The following is a 17771-nucleotide window of genomic DNA, read 5'->3' on the forward strand; positions in this document are numbered from 1 at the left end:
TTGAAGCCACAGATTACATTCCTTATGGAATTTATGAATGCTTGCATTCACCTTAGGCGTAATATATTTGATTTATAATGCATGCTGGAATAATGAAGTTTAGGATATAGATTTCGAGAACTCTGGATCATCCGAGGTATCGACAGGTCAGTTCTGATCGATTGCTTTCGATTATTCGATAGATCATCACTGGTATAACTTCAGAGATGCTGATGGTTCACGCTTGCCCTTTCGAGCCCTAAAGACAGACACCTTAAAGCCTTAACTTCAGAATGGTAGTTTCAGTTACGGCGATCATTGGGGGCAGTTGTCCCCCCCCGCCGCCGCACTATGCTAAACTCTATGTACTAAGGCAAAGTAAACTGTCCTTTTGTATTAATGAATTAGTCACAGATTGTTACAAAGACAAAAATATCTAGAATTAATTGCATATCTTGTCTGCAGACTAGTTTGGTCATTATGTTGACAACGATAATTAATTCATTAATTTCAAAATAAGCTTTCTGATGTTGAAAAAATGTAAAAAACTGCATTACATTTTGTCAAGATGTTTAATATGTGCGTCTTTTGTTAGCAAAAATGCCTTAGATTTCAATGATTTCATAGCAAGAGTCATCTAGTGATAACTTTTGCAGTTTAGAACCTCTGCAAAGTTTCAAATGGTCAGAAATGTGTCGAAACGTTTTTGATGTGAAACAAATTTCATTTCTGTATCCATTTTGACATTCTGGGAACTAACTTCACTAAAAATAGACAAGTTCTACTTCTGTATTCAGACTTACATACAGATTTTAAACTTGGTTAGAGTTATGCAATGCTTCTTAATATCCGTGGAAAAACAAATGAGTCTCACTAACATTACGTTAATATCTTGTGCAATATGGCGATATTATTTGGGTTTGTTATCTTCGTTTTTTCTGTACACGATGTAAAGTTTGACCCGCTGACATATTGCCGACGAATAATATTCGATGTAGTGTCATGGTGAATTTCAAATATTTTGGCATCATCTTAGAAAATGGCGTAGTGCCCTTAGTTGCTTTATTGTTAATTATAGTTTCTAAGAAAAGGACTAGGACGTTATAACCATACTACTTAGAAACTGTGATAATATTCTTGAAATCTCAATTCGTAAATTACTGAAGTTAGAATTAAATAAATTTTAGAGGAATACCAATTTTTGGTCTGGCTGACCTAGTATCGAAGCGGATTATTGTATTCCAAGTGAAAGATTCCAATCTCTTAATAAAATTACAATTAATTATAAATTACTAGCAAATGAAATTTGAAATGTTCGTACGTATAAACCCTTTAATATTAATACAGCTAAACATATATGTACAAACATACGCGTATATACTTGAACGCTGTGTTCTTGGAGGCGTGGTGGTATACTATGCTATCAAAAAAGGTAAAACAAAAGAAATCCGCTGAACCTTATAAAATCCCACCATACATTTTCAAAGGCTGTGCTGATGTTTAAAAGGTTCCTCTGTCTATCATCTTCAACTCTGTCCTATCCTCTATGTAGTTTCCTGATAGATGGAAAGTGACTGCCATATATTCAATTAAAAAATCAGGCGATAACAATACAATACAAAACTACCGTCCAATTGCTATTTTTATGCACTCCTGCGAAAATACTAGAACGAATACTATATTTACATCTTTATAACAATATCCTAATTTCAACATGGATTCCTGCCTAACAGCTGAATTGAAACAAGTCTTGGACAAAAATTTCATTATCCAAGTACAGAATTAGATGAAGGGGTCAAGTAGATGTAATATAGGCTATACTGACTTCTGAAAAGGTTTTGACACAGTAGACCACGACATTCTACTGAGTAAACTAGGTAGCTTTTCACCCCCCACCCCCAAGAAAATTCTTGGCGTCGTACCTAACGAACAGGAGACAAAATATCACATACAAAGGTTTTTCATCCGATGAATTTTTGGTGAGCTCGGGCGTTCCTCAGGGATCCAATATAGGACCTCTTCTATTGTTGTTATTAATTAATGATTTATCCGAACATATAATTAACTCTCGTAAACTCTTGTTTGCAGACAATTTTAAGTTGTATAAAATAATAGCAAGTTCTCACCATTGTGCCTCCCTACAACGCAACATAAATAGGTTGAGTGCGTGGTGTTCGTGTAACAAACGTTCCCTAAATGTTAAAAAATGTTTATCATACATACATACATCAAGCAAAGAAACGGTTATAGAAAATCGGTATAAAATAAATAAGTTTTAAAAGAGCGGAAAAGGCAAGAGATCTAGGAATTCTTTTTGATCCTAAATTAACGTTCACCTATCATCTAGACGAAGTAATAAGCGAAGCGTACAAGCTTGTTGGATTTATTATTCGCGCGGGCAGCGTATTTACAAACCCTTTAGTGCTGCAGAACCAGAGGTATATAACGCTTTCTTATTGGCTGTGTGCACCGGAAGTGTTATGTTGCGTGTCCATTGTTCCTTGCTTCTTCATTTACAGCAAAAGTATGGAAAAATAAGCCTTGTGATTATATAGTCAAAGTTTGTAATCAGATTGTCGAAATTATGTTAAGAAATATACGTTTATATAATAAAATATAATGTTTAAAATGCTATACGTTGATATACATAATTTTCTCAATAGTCACTGGTAGTTACAATGCTTGCACTGATGTGACTTTAAATAGAAAAATCATTCACTTCATGAAGAGTTCTGATTTCTGTCTTCTAAAACATTAATTTAAATAATTTTGCTAAAAAACGAACCTTAGTGTAAATAGGTTTCTTATCTAGTTGGGATAGATATCTGAAATCTACACTGTTAATTTGAACCCTGCCATCTAGCGTTAACTTGAAGGAACGCTGCATCAACTTCCGGAATGGCAGCCAATCAGTAGCCAAATATCGCTGGAGGTTCTGCAGTACTATAGGGTTTGTAAATACGGGCACGGGCAGGGGTTTCAGAAATACACTAACACTAAACATACTTATTCTCTAGTGTGTACAAAACTCGAATTTGATTTGTCGTATGGAACACAGAAGTTAAAAAAACATACCTCAAATTTAGAACGCGTACAATCAAAATCATTGCGGTACATAATTTAAACTGGAAGACGAATACCTCAGGTTCGAATCACATACAAATCTAATAGAGCAATTCCATATGAACATACTTGAGCACAGAAGGACGGTCCGAGATCTTATCTTATTTGCGAAATTTTGAACGGGACACTCCCGATTTCCCCTGTGGCTTTAACAATTTACAATACGAATTCCGAACATTAAAACACGACCCAAACATGGAACCTTCTATGTGAGCAGAGCAGGAATAAATATCATGAAAAGATCACCTGTTTAGAGAATGAGTGCGCTCTGCAATGCTATAGAAAAAGATAATAAAAGCATTGATTTCTTTGCAATGTCATATTTACAATTCAAGGAAAGAGTAATAAATACATTGGCTAGAAATACAGATTGAAATATGTTATGAAATTGTACAGTATTGTTATTCTGTGTTACATAAGAAATTGTACTAGGTACTATAATATGAACTCTGTACATTAGTGTAAACGTGTTGAGTTCACTAAAAAATGGATGTATGTATGTTTGTTCCGGCATAACTCTCGAACGCCTGGAGAAATCTCAACCAAACTTGGTACGCGTATCACTTGGAAAGAAATACTGTGGGGGTAAGACACCCCTGGCACTCCTAGGAGAGGGGAGGGGGTGACATCTAAAAATAATCGAAAACGACCGATATTATTGTGGAATCCATAATTTTCGGGGTCACTAAGGTAAATAGTGACACTACGACTGCCGTTCAATTCCAAGTTCATCACCTATCTGCATGGGGGTGAGAGAGGGTGAAATTGAAATCTCCAATTATTTTACTACGTAACCTCGACGCGCCAAAACTTTGCAACGGCACAAGGTTGTGTGTAAAGAAGATACTGGGCACAAGACTGTGTGTAAGGAAGGTACTGGACACAAGGCTGTGTGTAAATAATATACTGGGCACAATGCTGTGTGTAAAGAAGATACTGGGCACTAGGCTGTGTGTAAAGAAGATACTGTGCACAAGGCTGTGTGTAAAGAAGATACTGTGCACAAGACTGTGTGTAAAGAAGATACTGTGCACAGGGCTGTGTGTAAAGAAGATGCTGTGCACAAGGCTGTGTGTAAAGAAGATACTGGGCAATGTAATTGAAGCGATTATCTTAACAGGAAAGGGAGTGGGTGAAACAGTATTTATTTCACGGATACCACTCATTCCGACGAATCTCCCCTTTAACTTTAAAAGATTGCAATTTCCAGTGAGACTTGCTTTCTTTACATTTTACACTATAGATAGAATTCATTAATTTCCTGTCTAATAGAAGATTGGGATAAATAAATACCCTGGCAACGCCGGGTAGTCAGCTAGTAAAGAAATATATAAATAAATACACATTTTGTTTGTAGTTTGTCTCTGAAAACACACTGATTGTTATTATATAACAAAGTTTGCATTTACTGTATCTTCCTCTTTCAGGCAGGATGACGATGGACGTAAAGGCTGAATCTCAGAAGAACAGCTCCCCCCAGGAGTGCGCCGGATGCGGAAAGAAAATCGCAGACAGGTGAGGCTAATTTGCCTATTTCTAAACACCCGTAATGACTGAACGCAGAATGTAAACGTTGTAGAAATCCGTCACGACCATGTTCTTGTGTAGTGTATAGTGATGCAGTTTTCTACATTAATTTGATCACGTTATTAATACTCCGAAAGTATGGCTATGATAATGTTGTGGCGGAAGGGGTGAAAATCGCCCCAGGCAGGTTTGAAAGTTTACCTCAATTTTGAGTGATACTTTAGCCTTTTTGGGGAAAATTCCTATCATTCCCCACCCTGCCCTTTATTCTCAAATTATAATAACAAGCTTGAGGCACAATCAAAACTAGACAAGACAAGTGTAGAACTGGCAAAACCTTAATTATCATTATATAAGTATGGCTATTTGATTCAAAAAGAGTTATTATAAACCAGATACTTCAATATCAAGGGATGAAAAGAAAGGAGTTTCAAAAAAGAAAAATAGATGGCAGCACAAGATAAAATAATATAAATAAATTGTAGTAGGGTGCATATCAATTCAGTTGAAGTAGAAATGTGATAAAAAGATGTAGAAGAGACGATAATAATGTAGATCTACAGAAAGTAGATCGAAATAAAAATAGAAATTGTTCTTATTATGCAAAATGTTAAAGCTTTTGGTCAACCGATTGGCTTTCATAAAGAAATATTTAACGAAGCAAAAAAAATTAGGAACTCAAGAATAGTCTGTTGTGCTGATGATGTAGTATTTTAAGCTAAGAGATAATGTTATTTTGATACCATTATGTACGCATTAAATAAGTGTATACCTTCAATAAACGTATTCTTTAACAGTAATACTTAAAGTATTTCAAAATATGTAACATAGTGAAGGTTTTATTTGTAGTGGAGGGGAGGTACCAGAGTGGAAAGTTAAAGATGGCAGCCTGGAAAACGCACCTCGCCCGGGTGAAAATTTTATTTTGAGCCGCCCCTGCATGTTTCACTCTTAAAATGTCTGTGTGTGTGTGTGTGTGTTTTGAGATTCACTAATCGGGATTCGGACCTATTCTTGTTAGTGAAATCCGAACAACTATGTTATGAGCTTCCGCCGAGGCTCGAACCCGTGACCCCTTTGGTTACAAGGTTTTCGGTTTGGTCTCGAATTGTATATGCCTGTTTCCATATTAAAATTCTATTCTCATTCTCTATTTCGTGTCGGTCATGTACACCTTCAGACAGGGACCTCCACTGTTATATCTACATAAGGTCGGTCATAAAGTAAATAAGGTTTGAACAGAAGAAAATTTCCAAGTTTTCTGATTTACACAAATCTTGAACGAGACGAAACTCTCGAACCGTCCTATATCGGCAAGTCTTTGTTATTCTATTTACTTTGAAAAACACGTTCTTGGAGCACAGGATATCCTTTGAACCCAGACTCTAGAAAAAGGATCTAGTTTTAGCATCTCCACAAACTTTTGTCATTATCCTTGTATGGTAGGTAATAGGCTCAACTATGGTGTAATTCTGGCTGCCTAAATGTAAGGGGGCAGATTCATATTGGCGGCATCCGCGACTGCACAATGTAGCGGTTCATAGGCTATTCGCTAATAGCGACAATGTTATATTCAATTCAAACACTGTTGAAAACTTTATAGTTAGAATTTGCACGTGTTAGAGGGATACGTGTATTAGTTGATGCATGTCTTTTTCATACAGTGACTTACGCTGTTATTGTGTAATCGAAGTTGTGTCGAGTTCGTTCCCCAGTGGTGGAACATTACTTTAAGCGCACTTTATGAACAGACAGGCTAATCGGGACTGGACTTACAGTACAAAGTGGGTGGTGACAGTTAGGGGAATCGAACCCGGAACCCCTTGATTACGAGGCGAGAACGCACACTTTAAACTATAGGTCTAGTCCCGATGGAGAAGTGAGTGCATGGAGGAGAAAAACGCGGCTGCAACTACCAGCCGTTTACAGCTGTGAGCACTGCTTAGCGCCGCCAACTCGCTTTCTCCCCTTCAATACCGTTATACGCGGTCGTGCTCAACAGATTCCCGATACAGTGTTTAGTTGATGCCTTTCAAACTCATAACCATTGCCTGTTCACCTAAGTGAATGTTGGATAACGTGTGGTAACTTGCTTGCAGGTTCCTCTTGAAGGCCCTCGACCTGTTCTGGCACGAGGACTGTTTGAAGTGTGGTTGCTGTGACTGCAGACTTGGAGAGGTGGGCTCCACGCTTTACACAAAGGCCAATCTCATCCTTTGCAAAAGGGATTACCTCAGGTGAGTACTTTCTAACACAAGCGAAGCGCATTTACAAACTCTCAAACCTTATCACGTGTCTAATATAAGAGATTTCAAACTGTGCTATTACAAACCGTTTTTACATACAGAAACACAGGGTGATTCAAAAGTCCGACACCATAGGACAACTCTGTTATCAGTGCAGATTGCGAAACGGGGGAAAGTTCTTTGAAACATGTGGTTTTCAATGCAATGTGCTTACACGTTACATGAAAAATGCTACTCTGGCAGGCCCTGGGCTTTATTTAGTATACATATGCATACACACCCACGTATATACATATATACACATATACACACATATGTATGTGTATATATATATATCTATTGATGAAGGAATTGGGAGCATAAAAGTAGAAACATTAATTTGCCTCAAACATCGCTCAGAAGCTCTCAAGTTGAACGCTCATTCACCCCACATTCCACCGGATGCAGAGCCGAGCAACAAGAATTTTCCACTTGGCTCTGCACAGTCAGCAAGGCAACGGCCCTCGCTAGCGGTGAGTGCACCTCCAGTGTAAATTTCCATCTGCATCCAGGGATACCCCAGGTGCACAGCTGGAGGTGCAAAGTCCACCAAGTCATGACTCAAATCCAATGTATAAAACCCCTGGAGACGGTAAATCGATCTCTCACTTCGCTCGAATATCACCACCAAACTGATCGACGAGAAGAGGACGACGGCCTGCTGAGAGATCGCGACACTACGAGGCGGCAACAAGCGAGAAGTCCATAAGCAGTCCGGATTAAGCCAGCCGAAGAATCTGCAGTTCATTTACAATTCAAGTCGCCGAATTGCCTGCCGTCTCTTATCGTCATCTTCGATCTCTCCAGCGGGCACCTATCACCTGTCACCGTCGCCGACGCCAGAAGCCGAGGGCCAGACCTACAGCAAGGGGTGAGTAGCGTTCAACATCACAGGCTCCCAACAATCCTTCATCAGCTCCCTTAAGGGTAGAGGTGGTTAGCCAAGTCAAACTTAAGACCTATCTTATTTATCTGAGCTACGTTCCGGCGTGACTCGATCCCGTACCTTACCCGACGTCACGCTACACTATATATATGTAAACTAAACTAGGCTCCAAGTTGCAAGAGCCGTCTAAGGACCAGGGGCTGCCAGAGTGGCTATTTCATTGGGTGGCGCGTGGCCAACACATCGAATCCCATCGCCGCTGTTTTCTGGCTTTCGAGACCAGTGATTGACAGGTACGGTAACCGGCAATATAAATGGGATTCATGTATCCTGAAATACTCACATTATTGTTGCCTAATTCTAGGCCGACAAGTGGATTTTAACAGCAAGATTTCAATGACAATGGCCTCCGTGGCTAGCATATCACGCTACGACGCCAGGGCTCCTGGGATCGAATCCCGGCCTGGGCATGGCTGTTTGCGAGTATCCATTCATCATATCATCGCTCGTCTTCGCGATTAGCCAAAAGTGGCAGAAAAGCGAAGTAAAATAAACCAATGACAACTTCTACCAACGCCGTAAAGTTAGACAACACACATAACGCCTGGCAGGGAAGCGATTATTTCAGGATCTACGTAGATATCCAATTTTTATTGCAGGTGACTGTACATAGTAAACGAAAACCGGATAGCCGTAAGTAATGAGGATCGGGTACCCAGATATGAATCTAGTTACAATCAGCTAGCCCAATCAGGAAAGTACCCTGATCTCAGGTACTTGGCTACATTATGACCCGAAATCTTGGCATTTCGGAATGCGATTCTGGCGTTCCCATAAGTATCGAACATATCACGACCAGCTCTCTCGTCAAAGGTTTACCCTTCACTCTAAGAGACGCGCAGACCCAGAAAGACATAAACGTACAGACACACAGATAGAAAAAGAAGCAGAATATATAAACAACGATTCCTAGCAAACACTCAGTCCTTGCCCGGGGATCATGTCACTCATTTTTATCCTCAGCAAATGCAGAAACATAACTCACCCCCCCCCCCTCCTTTCCAGCGAGAAAGCTGAAATTGAATTTTTCCTCTCCCCTTCCGTTCCTTTGTCTTTGTATCAGAAACTTCTTTTTCTGTTTTTGGAAGAGAAAAAGAGGAAGAAGAGGATGTATTCACAGCTTAGCATCTTAAAACGCATCGTTTTGATATTTGGCAGAATCCGTTCCGGAGCATCGGACGGGCGAGGGGGGGGGGGGGCTTCTCCAAGACGAAGGAGGAGTACTAGATAAGCTGCAGTGTTAGCTTTGCCCTGCAGGCGCTTGTAAAGGAGTTCGGATTGAGAATCGAAGTGATTGAGTGATTTGGGGATGGGGGAGGGGGTTAAGGAAGGAAAAGGGGGGGGTTAGTGTTTGCCTAGATATTCGATCTCGATGGATAAACATGTGCCGGCAGGGGGCCTCCCCGGCCTTCATTCCACGCACAGCCAGATACCAAGAACATGATCAAACGTTAAGATGAGGAGCCGCTATATTGGACCCTTGATTGGTGTCCTAAATCACAAAATTCTCCCGTTCCAGATTCCACAATCTCTCCATCCTTTTCTTCCTCTTTGTTTATCCTTTTTGTCTTTCTTGTCTGCGGTTTGGTCCGTTGTGGATGCTGTGGAGATGCTCCTCTCATCTTAATCTTCTGAGAATTTTCACATCTTAAACATTTTTCGTCGCAGCAATGTGACCGCAGGGGGGTCGAACCAAATCAACGACCAATCTCTTTAGTGTGCTATCCACTGAAGAACTTAAACATGTTTGAATATTTTACTACAGCAGAATATTGGTAACAGAAAATAGTGTCAAGAATAATTCAGTTATAACGGATCAAGAACATATCTATAATAAGAACATTTCAACTATCGCAAAACGTGCCACACGGCCTATTTTTTTTAAATATATATTATCACTCCCTATATTTTAATAGTGCTGCCCTATCTGGACTATGGCTTATACAACTAATAGGTATGATTCTCTTCTCGTCAGAGAACGTGCCTTATCTCCAGAAACCAGATATATATATATAGTCATCATCAAGGTCCTTGGCGATTGTGCAAAATATGATAATTTTAATCGGTGTTGGGTGGTCATATAATCTGTGGCAAGAGTAATTCACAGGCTATTCTACTAATTCTCCTTGACGTTGTTTTAACGTATGTCTTACAATTATCCCATCACCTCGATTATCTTATTTTTGGTTCATTTGTATTATATTATGAACACATTATATTACAAATAGCGGTGTGCAGTTAACCACTTGCGTTCATGACTATATACCTGCTTTCAAAACACGAATGCGATGTACGGTGTTGGTCAATTCGATCAAGCTTTGTTCACACAGCTCTACCATTCCTATCGCCTCAATGTTTAATGGAACGTTTAATTCTTCGTTCATCCGGTATAATTGTACGCTAGGATCCTCATTTCTTCGTTCGTCCGGCTTAATTTTACGCTAGGATCCTCAATTCTTCGTTCATCCGGTATAATTGTACGCTAGGATCCTCATTTCTTCGTTCGTCCGGCTTAATTTTACGCTAGGATCTTCAATTCTTCGTTCATCCGGTATAATTGTACGCTAGGATCCTCATTTCTTCGTTCGTCCGGCTTAATTTTACGCTAGGATCCTCAATTCTTCGTTCATCCGGTTTAATTTTACACTAGGATCCTCAATTTTTTGCTCATCCGGTTTAATTTTACACTAGGATCTTCAATTCTTAATACGTACAGCTTTATTATAAACTATGATCGTCAATGTTTCGTTCACGAAACATCTCAAGCAATAGCTATAATCGTAGAGTTTGTGTAGCTTCTTAAAGCTAAAGCATAGCATAACTTCACATTTATTTTGCAGGTTGTTCGGGAACACAGGATACTGCGCGGCGTGCTCCAAAGTGATCCCTGCGTTCGAAATGGTTATGAGGGCCAGAAACAACGTCTACCATCTAGAGTGCTTCGCGTGCCAACAGTGCAACCACAGGTAAGTGTGCTGGCAACCCTGCTCGAGATACGCTTTAAAAAGTATGTATTTATTTCTCAATAGACATATCTTACAACACTCTACACAATCTCTGCTTTTAACAACAATACTCTCTTCCAGATTGTTGGAAATTTAAACATAAAGAGTGGGTCTTCATTCAATTGTTGAAGAGAAATCAATTCCTGCTTTCATAACAATGAGTTATGACTGCAGTGGGAACAAGATTACCACCATAACAATTGTTATACTTTGGTTATAAATAAAACTTGCAATAACTTTATACACATTCATATTTGTAATTTCGTCCATATTTCCACAGTGTATATCTGGGAAGGAATAAGGGCTGTTATCAGTATTTTCATATGAGTCTCTCAGTTATATAGGATAGGAGTTCTGTACATTGTACTTTCCTACGAGTCTTTCTATTACGATTGGAATATGTATTTCGGTACTTTTGTTGCCTTTCTCACAGGGTTCTGTCACAGAAACCTAGTGAAACACGCCGAAAGTTTGTTACTAATGAAATATTTCATTTCATCTTCTCGGAAATTGATTACCTTCAGAAACAAGGTCACTCCTTTTGGATACATACATCTGTATCTGCGCCCAAAGCTTGATAGCAACTCAACTAAGATTTATTGGACTTACAGCTTACAGGTGGCTGTTTATGCCCAGCATACATTATAAGTACATAAGATACATTTTTAATATAACTTCTACACACAAAGTTCATATACGCTCTTAAATACAATTTTATATAACTACATTAACTCATTCAGTAACAAAAATATATTATAATTTTATATCAGCTTTTCTCAAAAAAACAAGTATAACATATCCAATTCTAATATCTGGAGCATACAACATTGAAGTCATATTAATAGGGAAAGGAACGTTAATGTTTGACAATGTTTTGTATAAAGTCTTTCTTCTCTCTGAGTGAATTTGACATTCCAAAATAATATGATGAGCATCACCCCTTAAATCACCACAGTCACAATTCGGAGATTTTAAAATGTGTATTTTAAATAAATGATGATATGTTCTCGCGTGACCACTTCTTAGTCTTTTTATTAAAACAATTGCATTTCTTGAACCTTTACAATTATAAAACCAAGGTTTTTTCCTAGTGTAATCAACATAAGGACGATAACTTTCACCAACGCTTTCTAATGCATTATTACCAGGGACTGCGAACCGAATTTGAACTCGAACTGAAACATGCTCCAGTTCGACTTATAGTTCGCACTCGAACCTGAACTGAAATGTTTCGCTACATTCTGGTGCACCATAACCCCCCGTGTACTTTCAGTTTTAGTTCAGTTCCGGAATGAAACCGCATTGTGAACACTTTTGGTTCGCACCCGAACCTGAACTGAAATGTTTCGCTACATTCTGGTGCACTATAACCCTCCGTGTACTTTCAGTTTAAGTTTTGTTTCGGAATAAAACTTCGTAGTGAACAATTTGGTATTTTGGGGGCTGCCAGATCCGAATATTTGGAAATAGATAGGATCCGAAATGCCATTAAGGCAGTGTTTCTCAATTTTTTTGCCTGAGAGTCCCCCTTGACATAATTGAATATTTCTGTGTACCCCCTGAATTCTCAATATTTTATATACCTAAAAATTGTATGAAATAAGTGTGAAAAATGACACCAAACACAAACTTATTGCTTCCAATACGCTCATAATAATATGGATACGTAGTTATTACTTCTGAGTGGCAATATGTTTGTAATTCGTATATCTTGGTCGTGTTTGGTGTCATTTTTCATATTTTATAGCCCAGATTTAAATTATAACAAAATAAATGTAATATTGTTACAACATAAAAAAATAACATTGTTGATTCAAATAGTCAGTAGGTGACTCACTAGTCACTACGTCCGTCCAGTCCAGTTTCTATTGCGTCACCACTTGTAGGAAGGAAACAGGAAGTATGTATTTTCCAACAGTGCCTTACATCGCATTGCATTCCCGTTCCCAACCAATCACGTGGCCTCCTACCCGACTGCCATGCCATCAAACTGTTTAAATCCAGGTACTATAAATAACCCTGTTCATACAAGATATTAATCAAATCCACATTGGAATCGTATTTTTCACCACAGCTGCAGCGCAATTTAAGAAACAATTCTCATATCGGCATTGTCCAAGAGTGGTGGTCATTGGTTCTGCGGTCACGAAAGAAGTTTGATCGACACACTGTCGTCTTAAACCACAAACATTTTCTTTCAATGGGTAACTGGGGAAGGCAAGTGCAAGGCGCATTTTTCCAACTTTTCATTGTGGTTACTCTTGGGAGGGCGCATTTTTCCCACTTTTATTGCGAGACCGCACTTTTCCCGGGCGCATTTTTCCCGACACCGGTGGCTTTGGCTGCACCAGCCGAATCCACGACTTTTGCGACACCGTCGTATGCGACACTAGCATTTCTGCCGTCATATGCGACACTGTATGGAAAATATATTCCATGACAGTTGCGACACCGTCATCTGCGACACAAAGTGTAAATAGCTTCCCTTCACACTTTATCCAGGCTTAGGACTGACAGCATCATGGAAGCTGTTGTGTTCTTGAAAACCTTTATCAGTTTTCCTTTACACTGGCATCATGGAAGCTGGGTGTTTAAAAGCTGGATGTATTGATCCTTCGTTAATGATGGATTGTTTAGATCCCTTGTCAGTATAGGAGCAGACTGCAATCCCTTGTCAATGTAGAAATGTAGAATGCGTCGTTTCTCTTGTACTTAAATCAACATCTTAACTATTTTCATTTTAATTTCTGAACGTACGCCATTCTCCTCAAAAAGCGCTTAAGATCTCTATGCATTTCATAGTCGACAAATGCTCTTTGTATTCTCTCATCTAATGTAATGTACTGACGTCGTCTACGTTTCCCTTTAAGATTCAAGGCCCTCCTCTGACATAAGTCGTCGTTGTACACAGCTTCTAATCTTAAAGTCTTCACTAATTGGTACACGTTAGGACTTGACTTTTCCGTCAATACATTAACTGTATGGTTTCATCCCTCGACTGCATTGTTAGTCCTGTGCCGCTGTCGGGAGCAGTTCCACATGGAAATGTCGAAAACAGAGTTGTTCATCCACTGTTCAACGAAATAATCCAAAAATTTTCTCTATGTCGTGGTTTTGGCGCATCTTTCATCACACATTAACATTGGTTAAAGTAATAATTACAACCACTGATCTGAGCCTCGGGAAATACTTTCTTCAGAGACGCTATTGCTGCTGCACGTACGCAAATGTCGCTAATTCTGGTAAACAAATTAGAAATCATAGGGGAAAATACAAGCAGTGTCGCTTATGACGGGATAAAACCAGTTTTTGCCTTAGTGTCGCAAATGACGGTGTCGGAAATGTCGGTACTCCTCACCAGCCACCCAGGTAAGCGTGGAGCGGCACTTGATGATCTCATGGTCTTGCGGACGAATGCTTTATTCCAAAAGCGTTCTGATCAGCACTTGCCAGCCTTAAACCAAGATGAAAATTCTTTCAGTTCCTCTATTAGCTCCAGTAGTGTTTACGAGTTCGTCGAGGAGGAAGGTGAATAGTCGTTGTCTTTTATGCTAACATGTTTGCTGTCTTTTTTCATAATTCTCGTTTGGAAAGACATTTAAAAAATTAACATTGTAAGATTTATGTATGACCTAATTTCCTTTTTTATTCAAAATTTAAATAATAGCTGTTAAAGTGCAAATGTTACATACGAGGAGAAGAAACTCGTACTACAAAATTATGACATATATCATTTACAATTAACCAAAGTTTGTGAAGCATATTTTAAGTGCTTTTTATTTAATCCATGGTTATTTGTAGGTGTGAAAATATCCATCGAGGATAGATGCTTATTGCATTTTTCATAAATTAACAGTTCATACACTATTTTATTTTAATTTTCTATTTTCAGGAATTCAGAAAACCAAACAAAATTATGTAATTACATACAAAACAGTAAATGCCATTTTCCATGAATTGGAAAATTTGCTGCCATACGAGGGTCACTATTTATATTTTGAGCCTAACAATGAAAAAACAGGAATTTGGCATTGAAAACTGCTTTATTGTTTTTCGAAGTATTCTCCTCCATGGTCAATACACTTTTGCATTCGTTCGAACCATTTGTCAAAGCAGTTTTTCCAATCTTCTTGAGACACCTCCATAATATGGTTTTTGTACGCCGACGAAAATCGTTGTCCACGCAATTTATTCTTGACATTCGGGAACAAGAAGAAGTCATTGGGTGCCAAATCAGGACTGTACGGCGGATGACCCATCAATTCGATTTTTTGACTTCATAAAGTAGGTTGTTAGACGAGATGTGTGACAGCTGGCATTGTCTTGATGAAGAATGATCCGATGGCGTTTGTTTGTTTTCCGCATTTGACCGAAGACCTCTGGCAAACAAATTGTTGTGTACCATTCAGAGTTGACCGTTCTACGTTCCTCTAAAGGCACAGTTGCCACATGACCAGTTTTCCCAAAAAAACAGGCGACTATTTGTTTCGATGTGCTTCGAGCGCGAACAACTTTTGTTGGATTGGGTTCATCTTGAAACACCCGTACAGTCGACTGCTGTTTACGTTCCGGCTCATATGCATATATCCATGATTCGTCACCTGTTACAATCTTATATAAGTCTTTTGAAGCACCACGATTGTATTTATTGAGCATTTGTTTGCACCAATTGACGCGAGCGTCTTTTTGAGTTTTTGTCAAATTGTGTGGGATCCAACGAGAACATACCTTTCTCACAGCTAAATGATCATGTAATATTTTATATATGCTGGTGGAACTAATGCCTATGGTTGCCTCAATCTCACAGTATGTCACATGACGATCTTGCAGTATTAGGTTTTGCACAGCATCAATGTTTTCTTGAACAACAACTGATTTTGGACAACCTTCGCGAATCTCGTCGGTGAGCGAATGGCGGCCACGATTAAATTCGTTATACCAGCGTTTCACAGTGGCAAAGGATGGGGCTTCATCGCCAAATGTGGAAGTAAGTTGATCGATGCACTCTTGTCTTGATAATCCACGTCGAAAATCGTAAAAACTCATCGCACGAAAATGTTCACGAGTTAATTCCATTTTATTGTTGTCGTGCAATCTCCAAGGCAACATAAACAACACAAATGAAGACATTGACAAAACATTTGAAGTACTTTATGGTCAATAATGCCAGACGATTCCGTGCAAACGTCAAATCGCGCTTAACTGCAATCAGTGTTGCCAAGGCTCAAAATATAAATAGTGACCCTCGTAGGAAAATCTAATGTGTATTAATCTTATTGATGTAGTTTTGCGCGAAAATGGACACACTTATGAAGCTAGCCACAGCTCACATAGAATTGTATCTGTTTTATTAACTACAATTTGGTTGCTGTACTGTGTTGACATACGCTACTTTCATAAATGTATGTTTGATTAACTACAATTTGGTTACTGTAATGAAGATACGTAACTTTTTCCACAGTTAATTTTCATCCCATTGTTTGATGCCATTTTGAACTGAATCAACTGAGGTAAAAGTGACGCGGCGGATTCATATAAACTTTTCGTTTTCATTTCACAGATAATTACAAAAAAGTACAATTGTCAGTTCAATGTGAGATACAGTTCTTAAATGAAAATAATGTAAAAGTTACTCAGTATTTTTCTCGATCTCAAACATAGCAAAACGCGCCCAGATCCTTAACATTTGGGTCTGGAAACGGTTTAAGTTCGAGAACTGAAACTGAACTGAAAACTTTCATTCCGGGCCAAACTGGAAGTGAAAGTTCAGACCATCCAATTACAGTTCGCGTAGATATACTCCGGTTTCGTTCCAGTTTCAGTTCGAGAACTGAAAGTGAACCGTAATGTTTCATTCCGATCCGAACTGAAACTGAAAGTAGGTTTCAACTGCAGTCCCTGATTATTACGCCATAAGTTCCATTCTTCAAAAAGAGCCTCCCCGATGGCGCAGTGGTAGCATCCTCGCCTTGTAATCAAGGGGTCCCGGGTTCGATACCCGGTGGAGGCGCACGTGGTTCGGATCCCAATTTAAACTGTAGGTCCAGTCCCGATTAGCCTTACTGTGCATAAAGTGGACTTAGAACAGCAACTCAAACCAAACCATTCTTCAAAAATTTTCTTCTTAACCCTCGGCAAAAGATCTGTGTAATGCAATGGTAACTGGATTGTTTCATTCATCTGAGCAGCTTGTTTTGCATATCTGTCTGATTGTTCATTTCCGTAAATATTAGTGTGTGATTTTACCCACACATAATGAACTACCTTTTCATTGCTAATTAAGCTATTAGTTGCACGAATACAATTGATGACATATGGTGATATTTTCAAAGGTTGATAGCACGTCCTGTGAGAATGCTCAGTGCAGCAAATAAGTAAAGGATAGTCCCATAACTCTACCGCACAAGGGGATTGGGTAATTACAGTGACGTAGTAATCCATTGACGATCACCCAAAAGAAACGTCACAAGATTTTGGTATTATCTTGTGAACAGCTATCTTTCTCGAGAAACATGATATAGTGGAAAATTCCAATGAAAATAGTCATATACCTATCTTATGTTTAAGGTATCCTATCCTCATCGTTTAAAGAATGTAAATGAAGATCCAAGTTTTAAGTACATTTCAAATCCGTAAGAAACCGAGTACATTTTTCATGCCTTATTAGTAGTGACTTGAAGTTTTCGTTATATTTTTCCCTAAATTTTGGGGTTATTTTTCGCTGTTTAAGGTGTTATCAATTGAAAATCGGTATTACTTTTACATGCGTTTTTGCGATTTGTTCTATGCATAAGATTTTCACATTGCTTTAGTTATGAAAAATTAAGTCAAATTTTAGTTTTAATGGCACAAATAAATAAATCGAAGGCTTACCTTTGTACCTTACTTTACCAAATTTCTTGCATT

General features: G+C 38.7%; 1 protein-coding gene across 1 annotated transcript in view; it reads left to right on the forward strand.

Annotated features, from left to right (window-relative positions):
* LOC145996936 (LIM domain only protein 3-like) overlaps positions 1-17771 on the forward strand; it is a 286534-nt gene that overhangs the window by 215188 nt on the left and 53575 nt on the right. Inside the window, exons 2-4 of the mRNA XM_083133519.1 lie at positions 4530-4617; positions 6729-6866; positions 10701-10826. Of these exons, the coding sequence (XP_082989645.1) occupies positions 4535-4617; positions 6729-6866; positions 10701-10826 (347 nt within the window). The 5' untranslated portion in view covers positions 4530-4534. The remainder of the gene's footprint in view (positions 1-4529; positions 4618-6728; positions 6867-10700; positions 10827-17771) is intronic.

This window comes from Lepisma saccharinum, chromosome 13 (assembly GCF_977018435.1).
Source record: "Lepisma saccharinum chromosome 13, izLepSacc3.1, whole genome shotgun sequence".
In the NCBI taxonomy this organism is placed as follows: domain Eukaryota; kingdom Metazoa; phylum Arthropoda; class Insecta; order Zygentoma; family Lepismatidae; genus Lepisma; species Lepisma saccharinum.